This window comes from Coloeus monedula (genome assembly GCF_965178545.1).
Source record: "Coloeus monedula genome assembly, chromosome: 5".
Lineage (NCBI taxonomy): Eukaryota > Metazoa > Chordata > Aves > Passeriformes > Corvidae > Coloeus > Coloeus monedula.
Window position 1 is genome coordinate 31,842,333 of NC_138785.1, and position 24,233 is coordinate 31,866,565.

At 41.1% G+C, this 24,233-nt stretch overlaps 1 protein-coding gene across 1 annotated transcript; it reads right to left on the reverse strand.

Moving 5' to 3' along the window:
• Positions 1-1,479: 1,479 nt before the first annotated feature.
• On the reverse strand, positions 1,480-16,825 carry CYP2U1 (cytochrome P450 family 2 subfamily U member 1). Its single transcript, XM_082282183.1, has 5 exons — positions 16,379-16,825; positions 10,738-11,370; positions 7,304-7,465; positions 4,855-5,022; positions 1,480-4,433 (listed from the first exon to the last, which is right to left on the reverse strand). Exons 1-5 carry the CDS (start codon positions 16,815-16,817, stop codon positions 4,255-4,257), a joined length of 1,581 nt encoding a protein of 526 aa, XP_082138309.1. The 5' UTR covers positions 16,818-16,825; the 3' UTR covers positions 1,480-4,254.
• Positions 16,826-24,233: the final 7,408 nt, after the last annotated feature.

A 24,233-nucleotide genomic window follows, 5' to 3' on the forward strand; every position in this document is an offset into this window, starting at 1 on the left:
CGGTAACTCCACCACCTCCCTGGGCAGCCCCTTCCAATGTCAATGTCAAATCACCCTCTCTGTGAGGAGTTCAACCTAAACTTCTCCTGATACAGCTTAAGATTCTGTCCTCTCATCCTGTCACTGGCTGCCTGGGAGAAGAGGCTGACCCCACCTGGCTACACTCTCCTGTCAGGGAACTGTAGAGAGTGATAAGGTCTCCCCTGAGCCTCCCTTCCTCCAGGCTGAACACCCCCAGCTCCCTCAGGCTCTCCTCGCAGGACTTGTGCTCCAGACCCTTGCCCAGCCTCTTTGCCCTTCTCTGGATACTCTCTAGCACCACTCTCCACAACAAATGTTTCTTGATTAGAAGAGGACATTATTTCCAGTCTAGCACAAGATATATAATAAAACAACAACAACAAAAATTCTTCTGTTACAAACGCTAACAGCTGAATCATATCAGATGCAGACTGCCCTGATTTTCCATCTAATTTGTTTATCACCAGAAAGACCTGCACTTCAAGTCAGCAACAGCAGCAGCTGACAACACAGCAATTACTACTTGAGTTAGCATCAGGGTAAACATTAAGCAGCTTGTTTTATTCAAATAAAGTAAGTGTTGTATTCTCATATCTCTGCACTTTGTACCACAAACCTACCGCAAAAAAATTCACTTGGATTAGGCAGGAGCAGGAAGTGGCTGTGGAAACAGCTTTACCCAGAGACTCACCCTTACTGAACTTTGTGTATACAAATGACAGCTGAGTGGTAATTAATTTATTTTCCTAAAAAAAAAAAACCAAAAAAACCCCAAACAACAACAACAACAAAACCAAACAAAACAGCAGTATGCCAAGTAACCTGCAACCTGAAGCCAGGGCAAAAGACACAAGATTTCCACCCACAGCTGTTGCTCCCGAGTGCCCAGCTCCTGGTTAACACCAATGCTGATACCCATCTCTTCCCCAAAAGCACTTCAGTTGACTCCTGCTCAGCCCACCCCCTTCCATGAGGAAGAATCTCCTGCTTTCCTGAGGCCTCTCTTTGCCCTCTACTTCAGGCTCCCCCCTGGGCACCCCTTTCCCCCTCTGCCCTCCACCTCCCTCTACGCCAAGAGTCCAAAAAATACTACACCTCAACTTCTGCCCAAGATTTTCTTTCCTGCAGACTGCACATCTCCTGCTGACAATTCATATGCTCTTTATCTTCCTCATCTCTACCCTTCCCTCTTCTTTTATTGTGGGTAACAGTGTTTTTAAAACATAATCTATCATTTGATCATAACATGCCTGGCAGCGTTATTTTCCTAATTTCACTTTGTTTCCCCACCTCCTTCCTCCTCATCCAAAGCATTTTTAACATTTTCTTGCTCAAAAGCTTTTTCTGCAAGATGTAAGATGCCAAACACCACAAGTTCAGTAAGTGGAACTCATTGAAATGACTACGCAAAGCTGTGAAACACTCACTTGGGAATTACTTTATTCAAAATAAAAACACATTGAAGCAAAGTAATTTTAGAAATAAAGTTAGTTATTTACAGCATTCAGAAACAGTCACTCACTTACATGGACATACATTTTTCAACAAGGAATTTGAGATGCTTCCTCTGCTAAAAAAAGACAGGGGGAGGATACATTTACAAACACAAACCAAATCTGCTACCGCTTTACAGTTCGCCAAAGATGGCAACACACTTTGAAAACCACAGAGATTTTGTTGCCTTTATGCTATTGTTTAGCTATTTTTATGGTATCCTGTGAAAATTTCAGTGCACCTGGAAGGTATGAAAGGCAGGTCTTTATTGTCATTTCCAACAGCATCCTGTATTCTAGCAGACCTTGACATGGTTAGAACTTCTCACCAGTAATTTCAGCTTGTCGCACGATGCAGCATTTGATTACAGGTATCACCAAAAAACACATTCTCAAAGTAGTTTTTGTAGAAGGCTAATTTTTAAAGGATAGTTTTCAAAGGTGACATCTTAAACTAAACTCAGCAGGCAAAACAAGCACAAATATGTACAGTTTCACATACCAAGGGATTATGTGAATAGCATCCTCTTTGGAATCTGTAAAAAAATACTAAAGTGCTTTTCAAATGTGTCCTCATTGATTAAAAGGACAGGTATTTTGTACAAGTGATCAGTTGCACACCAACATCATTATGTTGTTTAAGGAGGCATTTCAACAGAAAGATAAATATTATCAGCACTTAATTTTAGCTTCTCAATTAAGCATAATTTTAGGATTTCCAGACAAAAATCCTAACTCTATAGAATGTACTTCTTCATTGGAAAATACAAAATTAAATTAAAGAAAGTGCTTAATTCTCCAGTACTGTGACATTTCAGAGCAAGTTCACTAGCATTGGTACCAAACTCAACTTTATATTGTACTAAGTTTTCAAAAATTTCATACCAAAAAACCCCAAACCCATAAGCCTATACAGTCCAAAGCTAACCTATCTAAGAACTGAAAGTTCTCACACAAACAGTGGGAGAACAACCAAATACATAATTCTGAAATTAAGGCACTCTGTTATTCAAAACAGGTAACAGAAAACCTTAATTTAAATGCAAAATAACTATCTTACAGTCTTTGTTAGGCACTACCTGGATTTTAAAACTTCAAGGTTAAAAGTGACAAAACCAGACATTAAAGCTGAAAAGTTGTCTCTTCTTTCACAATTTAGGTTTAGTTTCTGCTATGGAATACCCAATTCTAAATGACATTCAAATTCACATTCCAGTCTTGTAAACTTGACATTAGCAGGGCTCCTGGTATTCTCTAGATCTCCAGTGAGGGGAAAAAACATCTTTAGAAGAGTATGTAAGAACTTAATTTATGTGATATGAAATTCTGATAGATCAAAAGGAGTGCAAAGAGATTTAAGAATGATTAAGAACAACCATTTAAAGGTTAATTGTTACATATTCCCCCCAAAAGATCTCTTTCCATGTTTGAAATACAAGGCAAGACTGAATGCCCTGCTCTGAAACAATTTACATGAGGCTTCCTTGGCAGCTGGTTTGACAGTGGTTACCAGCACTAAGATTCTGCATGTGAAAAGAGTAAGGTACTGATACACTAATACTATATGAACGACAGATATTTTTACTCTCTAGGGAAGATAACAGAGGGAGACATTATATTCAAACCTCAAGTTTGTCAGCTTCCTTCTGTTCATGGTAAATGTGTAAGGCCTTCACCTGTACTGCTGGAGTGACGCCGTATTTGAAGACTCCAGTTCTCAAAGCCAGAGGTTGTGGCAGTACTGTCCACACTGCCTGTGGATGAAAAACCTGAGTGCAAGCCTTGACTTCAGGACTACACATGTAGCGTTGTCCCCAGTGAGCAGCTGCTGGCCTCGTCCAGCCTGCAGCCACTGCTGCCATGAGGGAAACACTGAATGCCAAGAGGCAGCACAGATGTCTTGAATATGTTTGGCACCAGAGAGAACAAACTTCTGCTGTTTCTTGTTAGAGAATTCCACTCTAGTTTATATTCTGAGATAAAACATCTGCATCCAGATACTGCATACTCATTTCCTGTTGAGAATATGGCATATCCAAGGATTCATTTGGCCTCAAATCCTGGGTTTTCAGAGTTGGTACCTGCTTTTTTATAGTGAGCCCTGAATGTCAAGGATGCTTGGATCCAGGAATCCAGACTGATTTGATCCAACCTAGTACACCTATGAGTTACTTGCAAAAAAGAACCCTCCAAGGTTAAAAGTAATGTCATTCGTTAATTTCCAAAAAGTATATGTAGTTTTCAAGCTCAGTTACAATATTTCTTTACACAGAAAATGCTAACAATCTCTCATTCATTAATACTCTTAATATTACATTATGTGCTTCATTCCTTTGGTAAATGAAATGTTTATGTGCTGCTTTCACGATTTTTTACAATTACCATTTGCTAGATATAAATGTTATAAATGTATATTGTTATAAATGTAACAAATGTTTTGGACCATTCTTTTAAATCAACATTTGACTAACTGATAGTAATAGACAAAGCTTAAGCCCACCAAGTTTTAATATCAAATTAAAAACTATGCTGTCAGTTCATTTGTGGAATGCAACAGTTGACAAAAAAAATCTTCTCTTTCCAGAAGTCTAAATGGATCATTCTCACTGGCTAGAAAAGCCTACGCAGTTGGGGTTTTTTTCTGGAAAGAAAGTAACAAAATGAGCTGGAAATAAAAAAAAAAAAAGAGCTGCATTTTAAAAGTGCAGTATTTCTGTGCTTAATCTTTGTTGACGTCGCATCATTTCTTCAAAGCTATTATGTTGAATGGACATGGAGCTAAAGTTAGACCAAACCTTCCCTCCATGGATGGTTTTGCAGCATTTTCAGGGTACAGAAAGGTAAAACTTTGCATTAGACTTGCAAAAATCAAGAACAGCTCCATTTTTGCCAACTGCTCTCCCATGCACACACGTTTACCTACAGAACAGTTAGAAGAGATGTATTACTGGCTTTATACAGTTGACCTGTTTGTTAACACACATGTAATTCCTGTGCTACCATAGTCCAAAACAGGCTCAAACTACTATTAAGTTATGAACTCTGAAGCTCTGGCCTCCTGTATTTGAGTCTAAGCTTTGCTCAGCTGTACTACTTCATATTAAGAGTATTTACATCCACAGCAAAAGTAGTATATCAAAGGACAATTTATAATTTCTGTCGGGTGACTGGCTATTTAGGAACCCAAATCATTTTGCCAAGCCACCAACTGTGATAATAAATCTACTTCTGTAATTGGTCCTATGTGCAACTTTTATATCTCCTACCCCCAAGGCCCTATGCTTGAAACACCACCACCCACCCACCCACCCAACTAACAACTTCACATGGATTGTCTTACCCATTCCAAAAGGAATGAATGACTCTTTCTTTATTAGCTGGCCATTTTCATCCAGAAATCTTGATGGTTGAAATTCATCCGGCTTCTCCCAAATGTTAGGATCTCTGTGTACTGACCACAGGTTGGGCACAATCACACTCCCCTTAGGAATAGTATATCCCTGGAGCACTTTAAACAAAAGCAGAGACAGAGATGTGACAAGTTGCTAGAAGGAAACATGGGAAACATACCACTAAAAAGACAACTAGAAGATGTCACAAAAAATTATATCCATCCCTAGCTGTGGGCTGCAAATCTAGCAAAAGCTTAAGGCAAAGGTGATCTCTGCTACCCTGCTTGAGTCAGAATCACGCAGGCATGAGGAGCTGGAAAGACATCAAGTTACACCAACAGCTTCTGCAGAGAGAAGGAAGCAGCAATTGTCAGAAATGGACTCTGCAGCATGTCAATGCAGTGACCCACTTTCCTCCTGCTCCTGTGCTGTCACAGAGCCCCACCACAGTCAAAGGATGGATTTTGAATTGTTGTCACACAAGGGTTTCAAAATGATTAGTTTCATTTCAGCTTGTTGCACCTCACTGTCCTGCAAAACAAAACATTTAAAAAAGCAGATCAATTCAGTAATGGGTTTAAAAGACAAGTATTGCTATTTCACACTGACTCTAGCCAGTGCTCAGCAATATTTAGAAATCACATTGATGAATTTGTCATGGGTTAGCAAGCATAGTCCCGGAAGGGACGTCCTTGCTAAGGGGTGCTTACAGTTTCCTCTGGGAACTGATAGAACCTATCAGCTGGCCAGTTTGAATATGGACAATTCTCTAAGCCACTTAAAGTTGTGACCACCTCTGTGATCCACATTTAAGAATAGGCAAACTCCCCCCCAGGCTCTCTCTCGTTTCTGGCGCTGGCACAGGTGGCTGCGGGCCCCGTGTGGGGGCCACCAGGCCTGACCAGGCCCTGCTTGGGCCAGGCCGGGCCGGGCCACGGCCATCCTGGAGCCATGGACCTGTTCCAGCCGTGGAACCCCCCCACTGCTTTGCCGTGGGCAGCCGGAGCGGCTCGGCTCTCCCCCCTCTCCACTTCGATAAGAAAAATTCAACATTCCAGCTGCAAAGCTGCAAGGCCGAGGTGAGATTAACCCTTTTATTGCTGTGAAGAGCTGAAAACCTGAGGGAAGAGAAAGAGGAGATGCTTAAAGCTGAAATTCTGTTGTGAAGCTATGATATATCAGAGTATCCTGTTGTAATTTCATGAAGATATGGGGGGTGGAGTGTTCAACTCGTAAGCAAAAGCACCTGTGCTGAGATAGGCAGATGCTGACGCAGCTGTAATTTCATGAGAAGTTTGGACAGGGAGAGATGAACCAGATGAGGACTTTTGCTCCAAACGGGAAAGGAGAAAACCTCAGTTCCTAGAGATGTTCCCAGAGATAGTCTTAACGATGAAGATGATGAAGACCCTTTGCTCCCAGGGAAGGAGAAGGGCCTCTGTTTTTGTTTCTGAACGGCTCAACCTTAAAATTGTACCCCAAAAAACTTCAAGAGTGGACCCTCGAAAGCAGTTGCGGGAAAAGCTGCAAGTCGGGGGAAAGGACTCACACGCAGGCAGAGAGACTCCTCTTCCTAAATGGACTGAACAATATTTGGAAGTGGGCGGCTGTCTCGTTGTGATAATGTTTTCATAGCATGAGCAAGAAGAGACTTCTCTTTCTAAATGGACTGAACAAGGTTATTATGGAAGTGGTAAACAGACTGAACATCTTAAGGGTTGTTTTTTCACATTGTCAGTGGGAGAAGGGAGGAAGGTGGGGGGAGGAGGAGAGTTCTGAAGGTGGTATAATTTTTTTCCTTCCCTCTTTTAGGTCTGTTAATAAACTTTATATTCTTTCAAGTTTGGTGCCTGCTTTGCATTTCTCCTAATTCTTATCTCACAGCAGATAAACAGTAATGAGTATTTTGGACCAAACCACTACGCTAAATTGGTGTTTCTGCCCGGTTACAAACCGAACCCGCGACAGAATTGGAAGAGAATATTTCTTAATGTTTCTGTACATGTGGAGGTCAATGGTATAAGCCTTTAGCAAACCAACTACTCTAAAGTGATGTTGTCAGACCTCTGTGTCAGAATGCCAAAAACAACTCTGCTGTTTCAGGTACAAAGGTGGAGTCTCAGTTGCCAACTATGACTAAGCACATTAGTCAGTACCAGCTGACCCCCACAGAAGAAATCACTCAAGATTAGAAAAATCCTGCTGGATGTCAGGTCAGACATGCTTCTTACACAGAGGAGTATGTCAAGGCCACCTACTCCCTATACAGAGCATTTTACATATTTGTTTTACAGGTATAATATGTAAATGAGATCTTTGTAAATTATCACTAGCTGTCCCATCAGATCTGCATCCCCAGAGGAAATGGTGTAGTAACAAGTCTCTAGAAAAGCTTACCAGCAGTTTCTGAGGCCATTCGAGGAATTGAAAGGGGAACAACCGCAGTCATCCTCTGCACTTCCATAATGGTTGCCTCTGTGAAGGGCATTTGAGCCTTGTGAGCAAGAGAGGGGACTTTGTCACGTCCTAGAACTGCTTCGATTTCTGCATGAACCTTTTCTATTCAAAGGAAGCAAGGAAAATAAAGAAGTCAAAAGACATACGAGAAGACATCATCTCAATTTCATCTATGTTTGCTTCATTGTTTACAAAGATTTCTCAAAGATTACTTCAAGATGTCATTCCCAGTTGAAACAGCTATGCCAACATTAGCCTTAGGAACAGACTCAGTTAAGATAAAAACGACCAAGCACAATCTTGACAACTGTCAAGAGTAAAGGTACTGAAATGACAGACATTGCTAGCCCTTTAGTATTGGAGAAGTACAGGAAAAGTCCTGCTGCTACTCCAAATGTATTCATAATCTTACTTCAGCAGTTTACCTACATAGTAATTTGAATGATGAAAACATCAAGCTTTCTGCTCTGCAATTAAAAACTTCAGCAGTAAGAGAACTGCATGCAGTGTGCGCCTGAGTGTCAGGTGATGGGAAAGTTTTTCATGCAGCTGCTTTAGATACTTCATTCTGGAGCAAGAATTCTGGTGCTGTTACTGCAAGCACTGAAGCTATTTAACTCATTCTTGCCATCTCATACTTTCTATTTACAGAACCTAAACTCAGCTACGTCCCATTTACCCCAAAGACAGCAGCAGATGCTCCTTTCCCACAAAGCCTTTCTGCAAAGTCAGAAATGTTCATGAGCTTATCTACTTTCTTATTCATGGGAAGCAAAAAATACCAAACTATTTACTTGCCCCTTTCACTTCACTGAAGGCTCAGCATGCAAGTAATTCTCTTCATAGAAGTTTCCAAATTTCAGGATTTGCTTCACCTATGTATATACAGGATGATGTGCCTTTTCTTGCAGGTAACTTGCAATCTGGCTATACCACAAAAGACAATCTTGAAAGAGGAGACCTTGGAACTAACCTTTAATCAAAAATAATAAAAGTCAGTTTTCATTTTCTACCCTTTATATCCTGCATGCGTTGTGGTTGTCCTGCTTGCCTTTTCCAACCAAGCAGCTGATACTCTGAGTTTTTGCTCTTTTCTCCTCTTAGCAGTGATACAAGATTAAATAAAAGCTCAATGAAAAAAACTGTCCCCACTTCCCGAGCAGCATCCACAAGTGCTTCCTGAACTGTGTCTAACGAGCCGCTGCTGCCACCTACTGGGTTTGCCAGAAGAAACGCTCATGCATTAGGAACATTATAAAATACAAAAAATACAGCAAGGGATGTGCTGACAGCATGGCTCTCCAGTACCTTCTTTGTGGAGGTTTGCAACTTTTATTAGGGAGATACTATAGCCCTATATTCAGGCATGCATGTCCACAGTAACCTAAACAAATAAATAAAGTTTTCAATAGATAACAAAAAATTAAAAAATTAAGCTGGCTGTCTCATGCCAAATGTCACACCAATGCTTTAACCCGAACGACTCATTTCTATATGCTATAATAGAACTGTACAGAGAACTATGCAGAGGAACTACAGAGAAAGCAGCCAAACTGCTGCTCACATTACCAGCCACAAAATGTAAACTTCAGCAGCCTCTGCAACAGCTTGTTATTTGAACTGCTCCACTACTTTTCACATATTTAAAAATCTCACACATCTTCAGAAGCCAAGGACCAAAACAAAGTCAGGGAACAGAACAAACTAAATACGTGCCATGACTTCACCATATTGTCCATACACATCACTCTCTATTTCCCTGTAAAAAGCAAAACTATTTTATAAAGAGAAAAAGACTTTTTTTTTCCTCTGATAGCCCTTAGTTTGCCTTTCCATGTCTGCAAGCAACTTTTGCTACTTCTAAAAGATACATGATTCAGGTATTTTCTCTAGGGAGGAAATACATTTAAGAGAAATGTATTACTAGAAATAAACAAAAAAGAGGCCCATACGTAACTCCAAGGCAATCAGGATGTAAGGAATGGGATACTAAAGGTGATACACTCTGGACTACTGAGCATATTTAGATTACTTGACAAGAGCCACAACATAAGGAAAGGGGAAATCAGACAGAGGTAATGAAACTGTTAAGAGGTCAGCAGAAAAGTGAAAACTGACCAGCACATGCACATACACATACAGTACCAGGCAGAAGAAAAAGAGGTTAAAAAACCACAAAACTCTTCTAGATTCCATTTGTTATCTAATCCATGTAACTGCATATCAAGTCAAGCAGTGATAACACACAACATCAAAACCAGAAGAATAAGCCTATGCAATAAAAGTTTACTTTACATTTGTCCCCAGTGAACTCTCTCTCCCATGTACAGTACTGGTGCCCTGTTTTGCAATCTTTTGTCAACAGTTTGGTTGACTTTGTGCAATAAACCATGATCTTGACCTATTTAAAGAGATTTTTCCAGGCAGATCCAACTGAGTAGATGAGACTACTCAGGGTCATGTCCCACTTAGCTTTGAACCAAAGACAGAGATTCTGTTAACTCTCAGGGCAATCTGTGTCACTCCTTTGCCATGTTCACAGGGCAATTTGTTTTCCTAGTATCTGATTGGAATTTTCTTGTTGTCTCCACTGCTTCCCTTCCCTCCACTGCACACCTCAGGGGAGACTGCCTCCATCTTCTTAGCATCTTTTGATCAGATAATTGTAGACAGCATAAGGTTTCCCCTCAGTCATCCTTCCCTAACACTGAACAAGACCATTTTGCTCTGCCTCTGTTTTGTGGTCACATGTTCCATGTGTCTTCCCCCCCTGCCCCTTATCATGCCCCTCATCATCAGCAACCTACCCAACTACCATGACCACTCAAGACTGATGGGGAGAGGCCCCCTAATGACACTGGCAGATGGTGCTGTGCATTTGTGCAAGTCCAGTTTGCTTAAGCTGTCTCTGATTTGATCTTCCTCTACAATAGGTAGTGTTTCACTTCCCCAGACTCTGTCACAGGACTCAAGAACCTCCCTGCTCAGGGAGGCATAAAAGCAGACCTTACCACTACGTTCTTCACACATCTTATATCACTACTATATGCCTGGAATGCCACAACTGCCAAAGTTTTTCAAACATGCTAAAGTTTTTCTGGAACTGCTTGGGAAAGATAAAATTGTCCAAAGACAGAAGAAATTCACAGATTAAAGGGACATTTAGCACTTACTATATAGCACTAACCTAGAAATCATGCTAGCACAGCAGGACAGAAGATGTCTGATTACACACCAGCCTTCAAATTATACGTACGCACAAACCATTGGCATTCTAAATTATTTCTTCACTGCCGCTGTTTGCTTCTGTTTCTGAGAATCCATCTGGAGCTTTACAGTCTGGAATAAAATCACCTAGAATAAAATAATCTTACCTTGTACTTCAGGGTAAAGAGACATGTAGAGCAGGCACCACAGCAACGTGTTGGAAGTAGTATCTGTGCCTGCGATGAAGAGGTCACCAATGATAAAAAACAGATAATCATCATTAAAACTGCTCTCCTTGTTGTTCTTCTCCTCTTCTGCATGGATGAAGTACATATCAATGAAGTCCCGGGGATTTGCTGCATCCAGTGTATCCCTGTGCTGGGCAATTATTCTCTTCAGAAAAGCAGTAATATCTAACTCAGTTTGCCGAAGCTCCCGGAAAGGCCCAAAGGGAAGGTAGTAGAGCCAAGGGAAGATGTTGACCAGGATCATGTAGCTGTTCACGCTCAGCTCCAGGGCACGGGCCATGTTCTTCAGCATCGTCTTGAACTCATCATCTTCATAGTTAAAACGCTTGCCAAAGGCCATGGAACAGATAACATTGGACACTGCATTGCGAATGATTGGGAAGGGATTAAATGAATCCTTTCCATGCTTCAGCATTTCCTCCTTTATAAAGTTCAGCTCCTCAATGATTTTAGGCTCTAAGCTGTGTCTCCCTACTCCAAAATGACGCAGTGTTGAGAGAGAGAATTTCCTCTGTTGCTTCCAGACAGGGCCATAAGGTGCAAAAATAACACCTGAAAGGAAAAGGGAGAGTCTGAAACCAAAATGTTTCAATAAGAAACAGACAGGCCTGCAACCCAAGAGCCAGAAGAGAGGGAAATGGTAACAGCAAATCTCCTCCAAGCACTTGGCTAGGAGCTAAAGGAAGAACACAAGGTTCTTTATAATAGCTTTTGGAAACACTGTCTCTCCTTTTCCTAATCAGTGAAATGAATATCCAAGTTACATCACTAGTTCATTACACTTTGCAAGACACAAATAGATCGAGAAGAGGGAAATGTTAGTCTGGGACATATGTTAGATACAGCCTTTTCTCCTCCACATCCTGAGACATGAACTCCTTCAGCAAGGCACAATAGAAGACATTAAAACACAAACTGATTTGCATTTTTTTCCCCTTCATGTTATACAAACTTCTCAATACTTTTTTCATGTGTTTCTATTACAAGCGAGCTTTTTCTTTATAATAAAAATACAGGATACTCACACTGGGAGAAATACTCACACTGTGAGAAAACTGGAAAGGTGAAGACAGGTTCAGAGACACTTGGCAAAACCCTGCTTGATTTGCATCTCAACAGTTTTGATGGCCCTAGGCAATTGCTCTGCATAATTGTGTCATTATGAAACACCGTTTAAATTAAATCCCTATTACTCACTTACAAACAGAAACATCTCTTTTGTTGAATCAAAAGACCACACCAAAGACACCACAGGGTAACAAATACACAACCTGCTATTTCTAATGTACTCCATGGTTAACCTGAGAAAGTTTAGTCATCAAACATGACCTAGTTCTGGATTTGTTCTTCTTGTAAAGTGACACTACATTGGTTTTTTTTCTGAAAATAAAAAGTTACTTTATAAAAGCAACATCAATTCTTCTGTCAACTGCTAATCTTAATGTTGAATTTAAAAGGCGAAATGGCCATAAGAAAACAGAAGTAGTACGTAAGTACTGGAAGATGCACCATGTTTCAATATTTAACATTACCTACATTTCTATTACAAGTTAATGTTCCTAGCCCCTAATGCTAAAAGAACACAACACATGACCTAGCTTCAAACATCCTAAACAAGAACATTAGGAAGAGTCAAGACAAGCCCAGAATCAGCTGAATTTCATCTTCTCTACCTGAAGACATTCCTTAGGCAATCTATTCAAACGCCCACTTCCTGCTCCTTCAAAAACAGAACCAAAAACTTTCCAGATTTCCTGTCTCTCTACTGTTTCCTGTTAGCACTGGTGTCCTCAAGTAGGTTAAGTGAAAAAACAGGTGTATTTAAGGCTGAATTTGCCCATGAACCAACTTGAGTTTCCAGGGTTTGTAGCTGGGTTGTGAAAGAAACATGGATTTCTTGGAACAAAACCATTTCTATCCCTAAACAAATATTTCCAAAACACGCTATGCATCCACAATCTCTTCCCTTTTTTGTTGTTAGGAAAATGAGGTTTAGGATCCAAAACTTTCATAAAGAAAACAGACCTATTGTCTTGAAGGTAAAAGAGACTCCCCTAGCCCCACAGAAAGCTAACACCAACAACACACCTCCCCCCACCCAGTGAGCCTCTCCAGCAGCCCTGCAGAGAGCGTGGGTGTTTTCTGATGTCCCCAAGCCCCAAACTGCTGCACAATACTAATAACTGATTTGTAAACTGGGAAAGAATAACACAGGAGAGAGATTAAGGAAGAAGAAGAGCATAAAGATAGAATAACATAGGTAAGAGAAGAAAGAAAACTCTCAACTGCATCACTACCAAGCTATAATAATGGAACAGTCCTTTGCTGATTTCAGAGAAAATCTGCCTGCCCTAAAAGGTCACGTTAGTCAGCACAGACATCTCTACTTTTAAACCACACCCCCCCCCAAATAACAAAAAAAACCTCCCCTGCAAACAAACTAAAGCAAAGCAAAACAAACAAACAAAAAACCCAGAAGGAAATACAATAATAAATTCTCAAGCAACAATAACCAGGACTTCATGCTCACTACAGGGGCCTAATTTCTACGGGCTGATAATGAACCCCTTTCAATACAACCAACAAACTCACATAACCAGAGAGTTCATTTTATTCCCCATTTTAAATGGAAAAAATTAAAATCCTTACAAGACGCACATTCTGGCAAAGGCTTACTTCCTCTTCTCCCTCTCCCCCCGTTTTTTACTGCTAGCTCTAGTGTTGCTACAATAATGGGAACATTGACAAATACAGCAGTCATGACACTTAATAACATTCAACTTCTGTATTGTCAGACGTCCACATCTGGATATGCACAGGGCAGGGCTATACAGGCAGACAACCACACAGACTCCATCTACTCTGCAGAGTCAGTCTTTGTTGCTTTTCGTAGCTATACAATACAAAAAACTAAAAATACTAAAACCAAACCACAGAAATCTCTTTTCTCTCCTCACTCTACTATTTCTCTTCCTGCAGACGTATGTGCAGAAGACTTCAATTAAGAATTGACCTCTACCTTCTCCCCTAAGTTCTTACGGCTCTTTTTATCCAGCCAAGAAGGCCTCCCTCCTTTGCTAATCAAGTTGCTGAAATGTAGTATTTGCCATTTCTGATACTTCTACCTGCTCTCCCCCAGGCACAATTATTTTATTTGCATCTTATACGCAATAGAGCCACAAAGCTCAGATAAGCCCCTCTCTTTTCTACCCCATACCTGGCAGGGCAGCTCAGGCTAAAGACAAAACTACATCAGCAAATGTAGCTTACAAGAACATAGCTCTGTAAGCTCATATCACTTAGCTCACTTACAGAACGAAGGGACCCAAAGAACCCAAAGACATGCAGGAACCCAAAATGGACACTAAACCTGCCAGAGCTGTAGCACCCAAATTGTGGGTGGTAGATCCGAAGTTACACCTCATCCTGCTTTTACTGTTCCCTTTCCTAGTACATACTAACACAACTGTCACTGTCCTGACCTGCAGCAATGCCTCACCCATGAACTCCTGAAACTATGCTCAGGAGGCTCCCAAACCAATCTTAAGAGGCCTCCAGTTTGAGTGCTGTAACCCATCTACCTCCTTCATGAACCACACACGAAAAAAGCAACACTCATTAGCACAAACGCAGCACCGCAGAGGTTCAGTCATCTCCTCATGCCACCACTAAACCCAAGCCAGCACCTGACAGCATCTGTAATTTCCACTGGCTTTTGGAGAACCAGCCTGCGGGGGCGGTGGCCCTCCACTGCCCATATTCACCGACTCTTCCCTTTGTGCACTCAGAATCCACCATCTCTGAGGTGCACTCTACAGTACTCCTGCATCTGTGGCAATTCAGCGTGCTGCACCAGCTAACACAAGCACTACAGAACAGCTAGGGATGCTTTATGGACAACTGGGCAGAGCACAGCTCTGGTGACTTTCCAAATAAAACCAAACCAAGAAGCAACACAGTGTCCCTGCCACAGCACAACAGAGACAGGCACCATCCATGGGCTTGGTTGCAGCACGCTCTGGCTGTGGACAACACGCTCCTGGTACTTTCAGCTCTCCTGGAGCACCCACTGGTGGAAGCCGCCAACTGCCCGGGCTACTCTGCTTCACCATATTCAAAAACGTCTGACAGAGAACAAGAAACAGATGAAATTCATGGCATTTAAGGAAAAAGAAATCTGCCATGAGCCTGAACATGAGGTTTCACAGCACTGCTAAAATTATCTAACTCCTCTACCCCTTTCCTCCTCCAGTTCTTGCTAAAGTACTGTACCTAAAAATACACATGATAACAATGTGCCAGTAAGATCTGTCTTGGACTAATATCATGAAACCAAGATAATTCATCTTTTTTTTTTTTTATTCTTTACACTGATTTCAGCAATGGTACCTGATAGCATTTTAATAAACATGACCTAGGTCCCTCACTTTCTTCTCCTCTTTACTAAAGCAATTCTGGTACAGGGAAAAAAAAAAAAAAGAAGACAAATGTTTCAGGTACTTAAAAAATAGATTTATCTAGCCTTAGAAAAAATATAAGTTTTACAACAAGCTAGCACACTAATAAGCCTTCTGTTACCTCCTAAACTGAAAAACACCTCCTAAACTGAAAAAGAGTGAGTAGATTTCCATAAACACTGAGATCCATAATGACCTAAGAACTAAACATGAAGAAATTCTACCTGCAGTATTGCAATCATGCGTTTAAACTCTTCATGCCTTTTTTTTTGCAAAAGCTAGTAACTCTCCTCTGAACTCTTAAAAAAAACCAACAACAACAAAAAAAACCCAAAACCAAATCCAAATATGCTCAGTAAGCTTTGACAAGCAGAATAACACATTCGCAAACATCACAGCAGCAGTAGTTTGCGAGCAGGCAGCCGTATCAAGCAGACCATGGCACCAAGTGCCATGTCTAGTCTTTCCTTAAACACCTCCAGGGATGCTGATTCCACCATCTCCCTGTGCAGTTCACTCCATCGTCAAATCACCCTTTCTTTGAAGAAATTCCTCCTAATGCCCAACCTAAAATTCACCTGGAGCAGCTTAAGGCCATTTCATTTCCTCTCGTCCTATCGCTTGTTACCCAGGAGACCAACCCCCTCCTGGCTGCACCCCCTTTACAGGCAGTTATAGAGAGCGAGAAGGTCTCCCCTGAGCCTCCTCTTCAACAGTCTAAGCCACCCCAGCTCTCTTCGCCGCTCCTCAGTCCCTTTACTGCACACAGATCTAAATGGATCAGGCATTTCAGCCACCCAAAGGTGCTCTGTGGCGCACAGTACAGCACCGCCGACTTCACGGGGATGCTGCACGTCCACCTCGAGCCAGGGCGAGTTTCTCTCTGAGTGCTTTCTGTCAGCAGCAGGGCGAGGGACACATGCGAGGAGCAAAAAGCAAGGAAATGGTTCAGTCCACAATCCGTAGGAGTTATTTATAAATTTCGGCAGAGCAGCCACGATCCCGAGCAGCTCCCGCTCCGTATCGCTCCTAAGCATCACCGTGGACATCGCCGGGCGTGCGGCAGCTCCCGAGCGGGGCTCGGGGCGCCCCCGGGCGCTTACCCTTGTGGTGGGTGATCATGAGGACGATGGGCACGGAGGGCCGGTCACTGAACACGTCCGCCTTCTGCACCAGCGCCTCCCGCACCGCCCCGAAGGTGTTGAGGATTATGAAGGGGCGGTTGCCCACGAAGAGCCGGAAGACGCTGCCGTACAGCTTGGTGAGGCCGGTGAGGAAGACATGGGGCGAGAAGGCGGGGGAGAGCCGGTCGCCCTGCACCTCCACCGCCCACCTGCGCAGCAGCGGAGGCGGCAGAAGGGCGAAGGCGAAGTTGCCCACGAGCGGCCAGGGCGCGGGGCCCGGCGGCAGCCCCGACAGCTGCCGCGGCCGCCGCCGCAGCAGCCAGTAGCAGCCGAGCCAGCACAGGGCCACCAGCAGCAGCTCGGTGGCCGTGGGCGGCCGCAGCAGCCACGTCCAAGCTGCCGAGCTCGGCACCGCCATCTCCCAGGGCTGCGGGAACGGCGGCCTCGGCTCGCTACCGGCGCGTAGCGGTTTAAGATGGCGGGGGCGGGCGGGAGGCGAGGCCGGCAGCGCCCTGACCCCGGCCTGCCGGGCCTGGGGGCGGGGAGCGGGGCCAGGCCCCGACACCGCCCCGCAAGAGGGGACAAGAGCTGAAGTTTATGGAGGATGAAAGATAAGCACGTATGTCGAGCTCGTGAAAAAAAACCACCAAGAACAAAAAACAACAAAAAAGTGAGCGCTCCCCTCCATCCCCCCCAGGACTTGCTTTGAAATGCTCTTTACGCAAACAGCTATTTTTTCAGCGGTTTAGAAGGGAAGGAAATACAGATGATCCTTCTTCCCCCTTCCCGAACACAAAAAACTGGCAGCTCGAGGTAACACACCGAAAGTCTCTGTTTTCAGACCCAAGGACAAACCTAGAACCATGTCCCAGCTCTAGGTTCCATAACTGCTCGGCAAATGCAGAACAGCACAGAGACACGTCGAAGAGGGCTACTTACATTTCAGAGGAAAAAGCCGTGCAGCTCTCCTCCTTTGCCCCAAATAAAAAATAAAACCCCCCCAAACACACAAAAGACACCCAAACACCCCAATCCCCCCGACCCACCCACAAGTGGTTTTGAGGGTAACTTTCCACACCCTACAGTACACACCTTAGTGCACTTTTTCCAGCTGATCAGCAATACAAAATTTAGGCCCTACAAGAGGTAATTAGATGTTGAAAAACACCACTGTATGGTCTTCCCAATAATTTGCTGCAGCATCAGTGGGTTTAGTAAGTGCTCTTGATATCCCCTTGGTAACAGAGAAGAGTATTCATGCTTTACCCACAATGCTCCTTCTTTAAAGTGATCCCCCAAAATAAAAAATGCACAGAATAAAGTGCTTATCCATTAAATAGGGTGGTGTTAAAAAAAATATTATTTTAAACAGTTGAACATTCAGTAAAGATACTGACAAGTTGCTCATAAAATAGTGGCTGAACTGTATTAAAAATGTTTTATTGCAATTATACAGAAGTTACAGCAATTTCAGAAATACATAAAGCTTCAAATGGTCACGGTCAGTTTTCCTCTAAGCAATTAAGGCAACTGTCTCTTTAATCTAAACAGCAATAGACATTTTCTCAGCCATGAATTAAACAAAAGAGAAAAACTAAGAACAGATTTAAACTGGCAGAACAGAATCCAGCTTTTATTTTGTCCATATTTGGCAGAAATTCAGTGGTTAATTACAATGTGCACCAATAAAATGCATCTATTAGAAAAAATATATAAAAACAGGTGAAAATTTAGCTGAACTAAAGACATTTTAAATCTGAGTCTCAAAAAAAATTTGAATTCTGTAGTGTGAAAATAAGAAGCTAAACTATTCAGCACAGCTGAAACACATTACTGTTTTTGCCTGTTTTCTTTGTACAAGAGTAGTTTAGCCTCACTTCCTTCTCAGTCTAGTCAAGAACTAGATTTAAAAAAATGCCTTCCTTCCCTATGTATGCAGTTGAAATATTGGTTTCAGTGGCATATAGCTAATTCTAGGGTGTCCAGAGATTAAATTCCACATAAGAGATTAATTTAAAAATTTTATCGAAATTAATGTGATAAAATGCAACTTTTGCTCTAAGATACCAGTACATAAGTGGATGTTTCAAATTAAAGTAATAGTTGTTGCAACATTAAAATCAGTTTCTCCAATTTAAATTATAACCAAATAGCCTCTTTTTAAAGCATGAAATTAACAGCAAAATATATCCAAGTACTTTACTAATATTCTGCATACCCCAAAAAACTACATATACAAGTTTTAGCACTACAGTGCTTTCCATGGAAATTATTCCTCCTCAGTCCTAGGATCAGTGTAATAAAATGCACACTCCCTTTAATTCTGCGCTTAACAAAAAACTCTATTGTCCCAAACTGAGGAATCAAAGCATTTGGGTACTCCACTTTTAATAGGTCAAAAAACAACTCTATGTAACAAGCAAACAAAAATCCCCACCAGAGAAGAGACTGGCATAAAAATAAGCATAAAAATAGAATAGTTCAAAGGAACTAATTTTTCTTTAAAGACAGCCAAGTTACAGAGTTAAGGCCCAAGCAGAAGCATTGGAAGTTTAATGAACAGTAAACTCTTGAAAGCAACATAATATTCTTCTCTCAAAATTTATCTTAGTCTTTGAATCCTGTCAATGCTTAGGACTGTTGACTAGCTGTTCTCTGCAGCTGCTGACTTAGCACCCATTCTCTTCAAGTACGGGCTGTGGTTTTATATGCTTTATTCGAGCTTGCAGGCAACTTTTGGAATTTTATTTCCACAGGCACTTCATTCATAAAAAACACTCTTCTTGTCAAAAGCACGTTGAAAATAGCTGAAAGTTTTGAGTTACACTAGTGTACTGAAACATGTTTCTGTAACACAGCAGATACTAAAGCTAAAAAAAACACCTACTTTTGGTCAAGTGCATGTCACATGCTTGCAAAGATTTTGTTTTTGCAGGGCATTGAAACATGCAGCCATTTGCCTCAGTATTTCCCTAAATATTGCACTTTTTTTGTAAATGAAAAAAAATACAGTCCATTTTCTCTGAAGCATCTAGTAATCAAGATAGGAAAGTTATATTTCAATGTGGCTTAGGACTACTATGGATGACTTTGTTCAATCTTTGGCTTTTCCAAGTGTCCTACTCTTAAAGCAGGCACTGAGACAAGTAGGAAGACAATCCAGACTATTGTTACTAGACTATTCACCTTCACTCAAAAACCCCACCCAGCCCTGGTTTTATCCTAGATGGTGGGCTTGTTTCTGCCTTTAATTAAGTTACTCTAAACATGGAATATTCTTTGCACTGACACACAGGTTCCATCAAATAGATCTTAGAGAAGCCCGTTTATTTCTTGAAGTACTAGGTGCAAGTGATTCAAGAGAATTTATTCTAGCATATGAAGGACAGCAGCTTAGTGACCAAAGCCTCAGGGTGCAACCACTTCAGAGTAGACAAGTGTGTTGCAGTGTCACCAGTGTACCTGGACATGGCACCTGCTCCACACATTCACGTGTCTGGATGAATTAAAGGCATCATGCTCATTTAAGAGCCAGCTACAGCAGGATTGCCATACCTGTCACAGGCAGATACTTTCACAACTGCAAGCTGGCAAGGAAGGGGCCTTTAACAAGAACTAAAGGCTCAGTATTCTCTGTGGATAGGAAGTCCCAAGAATGCCTCTCTGCAAGATCTGGAAGTGCGCTGTCTTTCATTATCTACAATAAAATCATAACCAAAGACAGGAGGGAAGGCAACAATAGCTTCTGCAACAGAAGGCACAAGAGAGTTTTTCATCTTAAGAAAAAGTTGCATGTGAAGCTTTCAAACAAAGCTAGAAAGTTACTTTGCTCTTTCACAATATAAACAGTCTAGTTTAAGGTTCTTTCATGTGTTTTTATGATGTCCTACTATGAACTGCCTTGAGAATTATGTTTTCACTTCCGTTCTTTAGATAGTTACATGGTCATGTTCATCACAAGTTGTTTGAGTTTTTTTAAAGTGTCAGCATCTACACTGCATAATCAATGTCCTCCTAATACAGCTTTGTCCATTTCACATCCTTTCCTCATTCTACAAGCCTTCAACAGTGATGAAGCCAGAGAATGATTTTCTTTAAACTACTAGCCTGTCCCTTAATCCCACCTAGCACAATTCTTACATTTTAGACTGAGTTTCAAAAGATTAGCTATCCTAAAATGTATGAAAACTTAGAATTGGACATGTAATTTAGAATGCTATACACTCCTAATGTTTTCCTGCATTAAAATACTATTTTTTGCAGTTTTTATACAAAACAGAAATAGAAAAGGGTTGTATTTCTATAAAAAGCATTTGGAACAGGCTTAAAATGTAGAGAAATTTAGCTTTATTGAAAAGGTGTCATAACAGCTTTCCTTAGTGTTCATGTGTAATAAGAGAATACCAGCTCTTAACAGTATCTGAGATTATTAGCACCATAAATGGATAGAAGGTTTTTGATTTTTAAAGATCTGGGTGGTCATGTAAATAGTCCAACTGTATTCATTAGTACACAGGCTGACCATAAAAAATTTCAACTTGTATGTGCCAAGTAAACTACGTAGGACAATTTCTTTAACATGTTTTTACCAAATTCACAGTCAACAGTGAAGTGATCATGACAGACAGCACCTTTGAAGAGAAAAGCTACAAGATGCTCCTGTTATTGCTTTTTTTTAAAGTACAGCTAGTGCAATAGCTGGTTTTGGTTTGGGTTTTTTTAACACAGTGAACAGATTGCAACACAAATCACAGCCTAGCTCTAGTATCTCTTGCACGTATACACAGCACACCGTAACACTCAGTTATCTAACAAAGTATCAGCTATAAAGTGTCATCCTGTAAGTTTTACAACACGAAAGCCAACTCTTGCTAATTGTGAACAATTCATATGAAATTTGCAGTTTGCAAAGATCAGCAGAAACTACAGCACCAAAGGTCTCTCAATTTGTTATTGTAGTAGTCTGCTGCACAGTGTTTGCAGAACTGGATCCTAAAGCTACAAAACAATGCCATTTTACCAGCTTCTCATCATGCATGCATTACAGCGTTCTTATATTACCATGTAGGGTTCCTCAGCAGCCAACACCCTTTCTTGCCTAGTTCTTCCCCAGTTGAATATACAACTCCAACTGACATACAGAGCTATGGATACACAGGATCCAACCTAGGAGAAGTCATGCAAGAAAAGCTGTCAGCTGATAAGGATAAAACCATGTTGCAGCCAAAGTGAGGTCTTGTGCTGTTTTTGGGGAAGTCTTGAGAGTTCTCAAAGTCCCATGGAAAGCGCAAGAATCACAGCCATCAAACTATTATTTCTGCTTTTACTTTCACGTTCCTTGGTACAAACTCTAACCTAAAAACCTAGCAGAACCTTTTTCACATCTCACACATGTTCTCCTGAATCACAAAAATAAACACAAACAAAAATGTGCTAAATGTTTAAGGACCAAGAATTGATTCCTGAGGGGAAAAAAAATGTATGTCCTAGCATGTTAGGTTCTGAAACTAGAAATTATTTTCAAGTACAAATTGTGCAAAGATGTGTCTGACAAGAATGCCTTTCGGCTTTAGGGTTAATTATGAGGCCTTTTCAAATGTTAATCCTACTCTTCCCGTACTGAGCCATTTAGAAAAGATAATTAGCAGGCGTAGTTAGACAGGAGTCCAAAGCAGCACAGGCTTCAGCATAAGCAGCATTTTGAATAGCAACAAACTGTAAAAAAAGGGGAATGCCAACCCAGTTTTACAGAAGTAACAAAGCACTGCTAAGTTCCTCAAAATGTAAGAGGGGTTGGAGTTTAATAGTATTGCTTAAGGCTTACACAAAAACACTTCAATGGTAGAGGTGAAAGTAAGCAGAGATAAATCTCCTCTTGATATTCTCAGCGCTCCAGCCATGTTCAATGAAAAAAATAACAATTTAGAAAGCAAACAGGCCCACTCATCTTAAATGTGACTCTCACTCGAAGTAACACCCAATTGTATGTTCTGTTGAATTAGAGGGCACCTCTCTGATGACTGATTTTACAGAGATCTGCCTTTTCAGCCCCGTTTATAATTTTGGTTTGTAAGTGACCTTCACGTTTTAGGTATTGCCACCTTTAGTACTGCGCTGTCAGTCTGAAAGAAGCTCAAAAGGACAGGTAAAGATGGCTTACAGCTGTCTGTACTGTATAAGTACAATGTGGTTTGCCTTCCTAGAGAAGCCACTGTGTACTGAATCCAGTATTGCTTATGCCACAGAGACCCCTCTCCACACACACGTGCCTGCATCATGCCTGGACCCCAACTATTTGAGATGCTTTTATTTCAGACTCATTTCTGACCACCTTTTCTCTTAATTAAAAAGCAACCACCCCCCCCGTCATCTTCAAACATATTTCAGCAAAGATGCTTTGTGAAAATTGATCTCAATTGGCACAAAGGATATTTTTCTTCAGTAATTCTTTGCAGTGTCACAAATGCTAACCTCCTAAAGACCATATTATGCTGACAGAAAATGCAAGAGCTGACATTAATATTATTTAGGCACAGCTTGAAAGAAGAGTATTTCTCCTAGAAGAAACCCATGCACAGACACCTTAGGTACTCTATCCAAGGGATCTGCATTTTTCCCACTGACATTTACCAGAACTAAAACCAGTTATGTTTAACCATACAGACAGCAAGTAAAGGACAAAAACATTCACTCTTCATCTAGCAGAAGGACTGGGTCAACAACTACATAATCATTTGAAAAAGTGCAAACATTAACTATAATTGCATAATACAGCATCTTCTTTCAACTATAGTACAGATAAGACTGCATGTAGGATGCAGCCAATATAATAATTCAAAAAGCCACACACTGCTCCTCCCAGTAAGAAGTGGTCTGCCCTCTCCTTCCACCTAGTTTGCATCTTAAAGGTTTGTACACAGCCAAGAGCCACAGAAAACAAACTGCTACCTATTGGCTAAACTCCCAAGTCCTTTGCAATTAAAACATTTTCACTGAAAACAAGTCAAACCTCTCTGAGTTTTTAATCCCTGATTTACAGTAGAAGAGAAGGAATCCTCAACACCAGTATTTCAGACACACAGACTGCACAGTATCGTTACTTCATATTTAAACATCATTCAGGCATTGAGTGTTTTGCTAGGAAAGATGAGTTCAGAACTGAAATATGCAATACATAAGCTACCTGTATCTAGCCTGACATTCTTACATGCTACTTTCTAGGTTAATAAGATTTAAACATATGGTTAAATCCATGGAAACTTAAGCCAGTTAGAAAAAAAGCTTCAGTATGTTTTAAGCATTGCAGCACTTTGTTACTGTTTTAGAAACTATTAGTGACAGCTTGAAGTAACAACTTACAAAAAACTGCTAATAATATTTAAGTACTTTAATCCCCAAGCACCTCTCACTGAGCTGGGTTTTGTTTTTATATTGTAAGTTATGGATGAGAACCAGCACAGATACACAGCTGTACTGTAGAATGACGTGCTTAATACTGCTGCTTCCTTGTAAGTCTGGGGTTTTCTCTGCAGAACTGTTACACAAACAACTCAATTCTACATTTCTTAGAAGTTAGGTGTAGCTTTAGCTCAATTTTATGTAAAATCATCTATTTCAGTGTTTTCATCTTCCTTCCTTTTCCTTATAAATACTAGAACAAGAGCCTTTGTCTCCATTCTGTTTCACAGCACTTCTCTTTGGATTCTAAGAAGCATCATAAAGTAGCACATGCAGGCTTACTTATAAGCAAAGTTACTTCACTGGCATGGTAGGATATTTTTCTCATGAGCACTTAAGCAGCAAAATTCATTTGAATGATGCCTAAAAGGAATAT